The sequence below is a fragment of the Talpa europaea genome (genome assembly GCF_964194135.1).
Source record: "Talpa europaea genome assembly, chromosome: 10".
Lineage (NCBI taxonomy): Eukaryota > Metazoa > Chordata > Mammalia > Eulipotyphla > Talpidae > Talpa > Talpa europaea.
Genome location: NC_140077.1, coordinates 95,894,034 through 95,903,713, shown reverse-complemented (window position 1 = coordinate 95,903,713; position 9,680 = coordinate 95,894,034). Strand labels below are relative to the sequence as shown.

The 9,680-nt window shown below is 45.3% G+C and overlaps 1 protein-coding gene across 1 annotated transcript; it reads right to left on the bottom strand.

Moving 5' to 3' along the window:
• Positions 1 to 1,492: 1,492 nt before the first annotated feature.
• NEFM (neurofilament medium chain) lies at positions 1,493 to 6,221 on the bottom strand (the record flags this gene model as incomplete). Its single annotated transcript, XM_084245312.1, has 3 exons — positions 1,493 to 3,008; positions 4,299 to 4,423; positions 5,142 to 6,221. 3 exons carry the CDS (start codon positions 6,219 to 6,221, stop codon positions 1,493 to 1,495), a joined length of 2,721 nt encoding a protein of 906 aa, XP_084101438.1.
• Between the last annotated feature and the right edge of the window lie 3,459 nt (positions 6,222 to 9,680).

Sequence of the window (9,680 nt, the reverse complement as noted above, 5' to 3'; positions counted from 1 at the left end):
ATTGGGAACACGACTGCAAATATTGATATTAGCAACTAGCTTCCTGGGTATAGCGAAGAATGAAAAGTGGGGTGCCTCATGACTGTGTAGGCATCTCACAATATATACATGTATCACATCATCACATTGTACCCTAGAACTTACATAATGTTACATCAATGATCTTTTAATAAATTTAGAAAATAATAAAACTCGGGTATCTTAAAAAATAGCTTCTAAAACTTAGTACAAAAAACATTAATTAGTGTAGGATGAAAAGTCTTAAAGGTCTGGAACAGGTATATTTTGAAAAGGGAATAAATAGTATTATTTCTTTGGTCAAGATCAGGTCTTTATTTTTTAAATCTAAAACTACATAGTGCTTATATCAGAGATTCCAATCTACCTTATTCTAGAGGAATAGTTCATTTATTTTTGACATTATTTTCCCCAAATAGTAAACCACTAAATTTATAAATATCTGCCAATCATGTTAGGAATCAATGTATCACATGAGCTCGTGTGTGTGTGTGTGTGTGTGTGTGCAAACCAGCACCATGTCTCTGTACTTCTTGTTAGGAATATTGGTAATTTCAGTGCTGCTTCTTCTGGGCACATTGTTATAAAACCATGAGTTCTTTTGTGTCCTAACTCCCAGGAACAAGTTATCACTCCTTTATTATCTTCTTACCTTGAGATTCTCAGAGCTCTGGTTTGTGATCAAACACCTGAAGATCAAAGATATCTATCCCACCAATTTTACTTTTTTATATGATACTTTCATTTTATTTCAAATATTTAATTAAAAATTGGGGGTTGAATTTTGGGCTAAGTAAAGATTTTTGACAGCTGAAAATTATCTTGGTGGTTATATTTTCCAAGTCATTACTCTCAAGTAAAGAGTGATAAAGATGCAGGTCATCAGAATACCCCTCCGCAGCCCCCTAATAATCACCTCTATAGAAAGAAAAGTCCAGGTAGTGGAGATTTCACTTTAAAATCACATAACACCAAGCAATCGGCTATATTTCCGTTATGACCTTTATTGAGCAAATACTGCTGTGACGTTTAACATCGATCAATGAAAGTTTGCAAACTGTGCATGTCAACGAGGTTCTCCCATGAACAAAAGTCCATTTTTAATGCACCAGTGAGGTAAACATAATTATTCATATATAGCTTTCTTAAGGCTAAGAGAGTTCTGTGTTTCATTTATTATTTTTGGCTCAGTTGGTTCTTTGCATAATACATCTCAAGACATCCCCCCTGAGTGCCCCCCTTCCAACAGTTTAGGAAATCGATCAATTCCCCAGGTACATACAATATCATGCATTTGAATCCCCCAAAGACTGAGGAGAGAGCACCCTGAGCTTGCATGCATTTCCCTCATATTGCACAAAGTAAAATACAATGTCTGGAGCCCCCATGGGAGAACCCGTTCTGTTTTGAAGCTGTCAATCACATGCATTTTGAAATTGTCATATGGCTTAACCTTTTGCAATGGACTCAAGTATTAGTCACTCTGTGTGACTTCCTTTACTATGGCGTGCGAAGTGACCTTCTCTACCTTTTTAGTAGACACTAGCTTCTCCTCAAAGGTCTCTTCATGCTCTTCGACCTTTTGAGTGACGGTTACAGATTTAGTGATGTATTTGGTAGCACCATCTCCCCCCTCGCTGGTGATTTTTTCTACCTTTTTGGTCACCACCACTTTATCCTCACTTCTGTCATCCCCTTTCTTCTCATCTGCTGGGCTCAAGTCTAGCCCGTTGGTGATGACCCCTTTCTCCTCCTCTCCCCCACTGCCCTTCTCCTTCGTCTCCTGCTCATCCTCCTCTTTGCCTTCCACCTCCCCATTAACCGCTATGTCTTCCTTCGTGGAATCCCTGGACCCTTGATCGCTGCCTTCCTCCTCACTCCCTCCTTCCTCTTCTGCCTTCTCCTTCTCTTTCTCCTGCTGCTGCGGCTTCTCCTCCTCCTTGGCGTCCTTCTCCAAGCTCACCTTTACTGACTTGGTGACAGTGACCGTCTCCTGCACAACCTCCTTTAACGGGGACTCTGCTTTCTTCTTCTCGGCCGCATCTTTTGGCTTCTCCTCCTTCTTCTCCTCCTTCTCTTCTTTGCGAACTTCCTTTGCTTCTTTCTTTACTTCCTCCACTTTCTCTTCTTCTTCTCTCTGCTCACCTTTCCCAACTGCAGCTTCTGCTTTTGGCTTAGCCTCTTCCACCGGTGATTTGGCCACTGGAGATTTGGCCACTGGAGATTTGGCCTCTGGAGATTTGGCCACTGGAGATTTGGCCTCTGGAGATTTGGCCACTGGAGATTTGGCCACTGGAGATTTGGCCTCTGGAGATTTGGCCACTGGAGATTTGGCCACCGGCGACTTGACTTTCTCCGGCTTTTCCACCTTGGTTTCTGCCACCAACTCCTCCTTGGGACTCACTTCTCCACTCTTTTCCTCTCTTTTCTTTTCTTCCTTAGCTTCAGTTTCCTCTCCTTCACCTTCAGCCTCTGTTTCTCCTTCTTCTTCCTGCTCACCTTCCTCTTTTTCACTAGAACCTTCCTTCTCGGATCCTCCTTCTTCCGCTTGGTCTGACTTTGCACCTTCATCTTCTTCTTCCTCCTCCTCCTCCTCTTCTCCCTCTTGACCTTCCTCCTCCTTTTCTGCTTCTTCAGGTGCTGCAGCTTTCACAGGAGACTTTTTGGTAACTACAATTTCTTCTTCAGCTTCTTCTTCCTCTTCTTTTCCTTCTCCCTCCTCTTCCTGTGTCTCTGCCTTCATGGAGACGGCCAGCTCCTCGGCAATGGCGGCCAGGGCATCTTCCATTTCTGACTTCTCATCTTCTACTTTGGTTTCTTCTATGATTTCCTCCACAAACTTGTGTTGGACCTTTAGCTTAGGAGCCTCTACCTTGGTTTTCTGAATCTTACTGGATATTGTGACTGAGGGCTGTCGGTGTGTATACAGGGGCCCAGTGATGCTTCCTGAAAATGTACTAAATCTGGTCTCTTCACCCTCCAGGAGTTTTCTAAATAGAGAATCAAAGAAGACAAAACATAATTAAAACTTCATTGGGTCTCCCTGGCTTCCCTCTGGATGGGTAATGAAGTAGGTACCTTTGAATAAACAGAATCACATAAATAAAATATTCCACCAAACCAATACCTGCGATCATTTCACTGGCCTGTTGTAGAATATTCAGTGACAGAGGTGCATTCTGGAGGACCAGTAGCCAGTCACCCGCTACTGTAACTACAGAAACCCAAGAGTCCACTGACCACACCCAGCCACCAAGTCTCAGCCCTGCGGCACTCACTGTTGCAATAGGAATATGCTGACAAGATCCCTAGTGGCCAAAAACCATTTCGGTGACCTTTTTGAACATTTGGACTTTTAGGATGCATACTAAATTTCTTTGTAGTGTTCAAATTTTTTTTATGAAACTATTTAGCATATACTAGAAAGTAGGCCAGATATATTTATATCTTAGCTAGGTGCTAATATAGATGTATCAAGTTAATCAGAAATTGTCTATTTAATATCATTCAGCTTCCTGAAAAGACATATTTCTGTGAGGGCAATTTATTCTTGTAATATTATAATGATTTTATAGTAGAAAAACTGTAGTAGTAGAAAAACTGTTCAGTTAAGAATTTTCTTCTGTGAGCTTAATCGTAGCTTGGTGCCATCAGCTAGTACAACTATAATCTCTTCTTTCTCTTACTGCATTTTTAAATCTATAGATGGAAGTCTTTAGGTCTAGATATATGTACATATCATACGATAGATTATATAATATAAAACACATAATAGCTCTAAAACAATTCTATCTATACATAATTTATTAATCTGCATCTATTCTCAGCCAGATGATGGCAATAGCAAGCTGCAAAACAAACAGAGAAATTGAATGTCCTGGTGTTTGTCCTTGACAGTATAAAGTTGAAAAGCTGAAACCACTAGATGAAATTTTCAAAACTAAAACTCTGTTGTCTTCAACCATTTGGAAAACAATTGTCACTGGGGGGGAAAAAAGGTTTAACCACAGCATTGGAATTAATTGGCACTCCCCTAATTCAAATTATTTCAATTAATGTGTGCCCTTTTAAGGCTGTATAGAAAGTGGTAATACCACATTTGCAATTTGGGGAAGGGTTTTTTTTTTTTTTTTTTTTTTTTGATTAATTAAAAAACCAGGCACTGGTGAAAGGCTGCTGCGAACTGTGACTTTAACTTTAGTGGTGAAGGTTCTGTCAGAAGCGCCTCTGCAGTGCGGTTTGTATCTTGCCCGGGTCCGGGTCCGCAGTGAGCACCCTACCTGTACGCAGCAATTTCAATATCCAGAGCCATCTTGACGTTGAGGAGATCCTGGTATTCTCGCAAATGACGAGCCATTTCCCACTTTGTCCCCCGAAGCTCATTTTCCAATTGCTGGATGGTGTCCTGAAACAGACGCAGAGTCCCCACAGAATCACCTTCCAAACAGCAGCTAATTTCACAGACCATGCACCACCCCCCTCCTCCAGACTCTCTCCAGCTCCGCAAACCTAAGGGCCATCGCTCCCAGTTCCCCCCACCCCCCCCACCCCTTTAAAAAAAAAAAACGTAAAGGACTCTCAAGTAAACAAACATGATCAGTAAGACAATAGGACTTTTCTTAGACACACGATGCACGGAGACCAGCGGTCCAAATCACGTCTCATCAGGAGACATACATGCTCGGGTAAGCCTCAGAGTGACCTGGCCCTTCCCGTTGGGGCTGAAGCCTCTTTTGAGGATTCTTTCCATCACCGCCTGAAAAGTTGCGAATACATGCTTTTCTTCACCTACAATCCTAAAGTTGCTGCTTTATCAACTCCCTAAATGTATACCTCCGACTTGCAACATGCAAGCGTGCAAAACTAGAACTTCCCAGGCAAGGACCATATTTTTTGAAAAAGGGCCCTTAGGACTTGGAGCTGGAGGCTGGAGATGCTGCGTGGAAGAAGCCGGGAGCGACTAGGGTGCCTTAGCGCCCGGGGCTTGGGTCCGCGGCTCGCGCGCGCTTTGGCAAGTGGCCACCAGGGAGCGCCGCGGAGTGGACGCCGGGGCGCGCGCGAGGGTGTCGGGGGCGCGCGGCGCTGGCGCTGGCGCAGCCTGGCCGCGCAGCCGCCGTTCCTACCTGGTAGCTACTGAGGTCGTGGTTGTGGCGCTCCTCGATGTCGCTGAGCTGCCGCTCCAGGGACTCCTTGGTGCCGCGCACTGACTCGAGCTCGATGCTCTTGGACTGCAACTGGCGCCGGTACTCTGCGATCTCTTCCTTGGCGGAGCGGATGGCCTCCTTGTTCTGCTCGGCCGCCTCTGTGAGCTTGGCGTAGCGGCACTTAAACCACTCTTCGGCCTGGTGCATGTTCTGGTCGGAGTGGCACTCGAGCTGGGAGCGAATCTCTTTCAGCGCCGACGAGATATCTGTCTTCAGGTAGTCTTTGCGCTCTACCGTGATGTGCGACGCCTGGATCTGGGCCAGCAGATCGGCCACCTCTTCCTCGTGATTGCTCCGCAGGAAGGCCACTTCATCCTGCAGCGACTGCACCTTCTTGTCCAGCTCCACCTTGACCATAGACGCCTCCTCGATGTCTTTGCGCAGCGCGCGGATGGCCGCCTCGGTGTCGTCCCGCAGCCGTGCCTCCTCCTCGAAGCGCTCCTTGAGCCGGTGGATGTCTTCCTCCAGGTGGTCGGAGTCTAGCTGCACCTGAGCCTTCTCGTGGTTCACCATCTCGAGCGTGGTGCGCAGCTCGCGGATCTCCTGGTCGTACGCGTCGCTCAGCTGAGCCTGCGATGCCTGCTTCTGCCGCAGCGCCTGGATCTCCGCCTCGATCTCCTTGTTCTGCTGCTCCAAGTAGTGCACTTTCTCGATGTAGCCCGCGAAGCGGTCGTTCAGCCCCTGCAGCTGCTCCTTCTCGTTGGAGCGGGACAGCTTGTAGTCGCCGCCCGGGCCCGAGCCGCCGTTGAGCAGGGACGAGGACTGGCTGAAGTCGAGGCTGCTCTCGGCGGAGCTGAGCATAGCCGAACTGTAGGCGAGGCGAGGGCCGAGCGCGCTGCGCTTGTAGGAGGAGGACACGGTGCTGGGCGAGCTGCGCGACCAGGACTGCGAGCGGAAGCCGCTGGACGGGGAGCCGCTGACCCGGCTGAAGCTCGAGCGGGTCTCGGTGACCCGCCGGTAGGCGGACGGGTTGCCCAGCGAGTCTAATGTGTAGCTCATCTTGGAGGCCTCGGGGTGTATGGCTGTCACAGCGTTCAGCTGGCCTCGCCGCAGCCCATTTATAGCCGCGGCGGCTGGTCCCGGGCCAGGGCCCCGCCCCGTGGGGGCGGCGGCCGAGGAGGCGGGGACTGCGGGCCCCGGGCCGGGGGATGGGGGTGGTGGGGTGCAGACGGCCCAGCGGTGATTCAGCGCCTGTTCCACGTGGGCCCACGCCGCGCCGGACCCCGGACTGTGCTGCCCCAGTCCCTGCCCCTCCCCCAGCCCTCCTTTGGGTCCCAGACCACTTGTCGCCCCTCAAGCCCCTTCTTCATTTCTCTTCACCTTCGGTTTGCATTTTGCACACTCGGTGCGAACATCCGCCCGACGCCCTTCCTTTGTCTAGTCACTTTGCAGACGCGCGGGCAGCTTTTCTCCGCACCCTCCCGGCACGGCACCCTTGCTCTTCTGAGGCCTCTGCGTTTTTTATCTTGTGGATTTCTCTTCTTGTCCTCTTTCACCGTTACTTTTTTCTTGACTCTTTCTCTGCTTAAGCACTTCCCCCTCTTTTTGACATCTCCCACTTAATGCCCTTCTTGTGTCTCACTCGCTCGACCCCTTCCTCTGAGCCCCTTCCTCCTGGGTCTTTTTTCTCCCTATCCCTTCTTTCTCCGCTTTTCCTGCTACCTCTCCCCCTTTTTTCTTCTCCCCCTCCCCCTTTCCGAGCCTCTCTCCCCTTCCCCCACATCTTGTCTTAAGCATCCCAGATGAGCGCAGAGGAGTTGACTTAGAATAGACTTTGAGGAACGGTCGGCCTGCAGGCTTCAGGAAGGGGATGAAAGAATGGGCCCGGGTAGTTATTTGTATTAAAAGTGGGATGTGGCGCTACATTCTTCTTAACGCTTGGGGAACCGCTGCAGCTTCCACGGGGGCGAAGGTAAGGCGCTGGTGCGCGCGATGGCGCCGGCAGCACCAAGGACAGCTCCCTGGCCCGCGTGTCCCAAGATTCAGCTGCCAGGGGGTCTTTGCACTCGGCTCGGTCGGTCCAGTTGGCGGCGGAGGGGGGGTTTCCATCCTCCTCTTCTCAAGAAAATACAGTTAAAGGCTTTCTGTAGTGAATGTTGGATGGACCCACGCTGGAATCGAACGCTAAGATTTCTCTGCAATGCAGGGTTGGCACAATGAACAGAGTGCAGATTTTGAAAACAGCTGAAATTCATTGAAGTAAGTTAACAGAAAGAATATAATTGTAGCCTAGTTTGAGTTTTCTAACAGATTATGAATGTGAGAAATCAAGAAGCACGGGGCCTGTGATTTTGAAGGTCAACTATTCCTTGAAAAGGGGAATATGAAATCTGTGGGGAAGGAAAATCCAGGGAAATATAATTTATGATAAGTTTGAGCACAAGCAATTGCCTTGTCATCTTCCTTTTTAGTACTCCCGATATGTATCTGCAGTGATTGAAAAGACCTTGAATTAATTTAAAATTAATATAAAAGTTATCTAACAGGTTCACCACAACCTTGAATAAAACTATTTCCCCCCTTCATTTAAATATATTTACCCATTTAGACTGTAATGAAGGATTTGGAAATGATTTTCCATATCTTTAAACATGTTTCTTTAAACAAAAATCTACACAGACTTCCTGCTGTTTGGTGCATTGCTAACTAGTAAAATCATCCTTAATTTTGCATAATACTTTCAGCGTAATTCAGGGTTAAAAAAAAAGTTCAGAACACAGCAAGGCAAAGTGAAGACCAGAACACAGGACTAATGACAGTGCTTCCCAGGCCCACAGACACAAGTGATTGCATGTGCTTGCTATGGCCCAAGAAAGTAGACTTGCTATGGCTTGTGAAAAGTAGACTCTGCACTTAAATATCTTCTCACAGTATGATTTCTCTAGTCCTGGTTTTATTCAATGATGAGGTCATATCTATCAGTAATCAGAAAAAAAAGATTTTAGAGGTTTTTCTTTTTCTTTATAAGATCTCTTGGCCCATTTGTACTTTATAATGGAAGGGGTTAATTTAGGGAGTTACTTTTGGTTCAGTAAAGGGAAACTGCAGCAGTGCAGGCTGGTGGGGGAAGGATGTTCTACTTTGTTGAGTGACAGGCTACCTCTCAGGCAAGGGGAGACATTTTCTCCAGCTTTTGGGAGAGACAGATAACAGAGTGAGGGGACCGACTTCTGAATATTATAAAAACTGGATTTTCTGTCTTTAAGTGGAAGAAGGCAAACTGGAAGAAGACTCCTTGCTTTCTGTACAGTATTGCCAACCTCTGGGTTGCCCTCTGCAAGATGTCATCAGATAAGGCAGTAATTATGCCTTAGGTACTTATTGCTTTCTACTTTTACTAAGAAATAAAAAAAAAAAACCTTACTAATTTCATGTTGCACATGCACTGAAAGCACTTTCTGCACAGGGAACACATGGCTAACAGGCAGGCTGCTGCTGTTCGTGTTGTTCAGAGCTTTGAAAATGAAATGACTCTGCAGAGAGACATTTACAAGGAAACACATGTCTAACTTTACAATTAACCTGTTTTTCCTTGTATCTAAGCCAGCTCAGAAATTGTTAAGTTTCCAGCTGCTTACAAAAGGAGGAAAGGGTTGCAGACAAACAAAATAATGTCCAATTACTCAGGCAAAATCCCTTTAGTACCTATAGCCTACAACTGTATCTACAATTGTCAGAAAGTATCGTTTAGTCAAGGCACGATTTGATAATGCAGATAATTATAACAGTCATCTTATTAAGGAGAAAAGTTCCCATGGCTTAAGAAATGGTTGGTCCAGTTCACATTTAGCAAAATGTTTTATATTAAAATTTTTACTTTAATCACTCTTCCTGAAGGTGACTTGAAGGTTATGCTCATCAATGAATTCAGTATAAAAACTTTTTTAAAAAAAGCTATAACTTTCACTTTTCCTTTTTGGTATTTTTGAAGAACATTTGTTATCCTCATAGTTTTTATAGAAAGATACATAAGGTTTTGCATTTTTACCCTAATGACATTAAGGCTATGGAGTCTTCTGAAAATGCTAACGAGAGAGAAAATAAGTATGAACACTTAACTGAATTTATAGTACTGCTGTGTTTGATTATGATACCACTGTAATTTATTCTAAATAAGAAGGTTAACATATAATTCAGATGTAAGGCATTTTAAGTGAAATTATCTTTGGATTGTTGTGTCATAAGATAGAGTATGTTTTGAGCCATTTTGCAGGGAAATATAGAGCACAGTGTGTTTCTTTAGTAGGTAAAGTGCAAGCATTAACTTTGTAATTAAAAGATAGTTAGTGTTTGTTTATCTAATAATAATGAGAAAATACCCTTTGCATAAAGATTTTATTCACTGGGTGAAAAAAATAAGGTTAGAAAAAATAAGGAGTCAGGCATTTTCTTACATTTCTTTTTTTAAAGAATACTCCTTTTGATAGACAAAAATGCAGTGAGAATGTGATGTGGGAA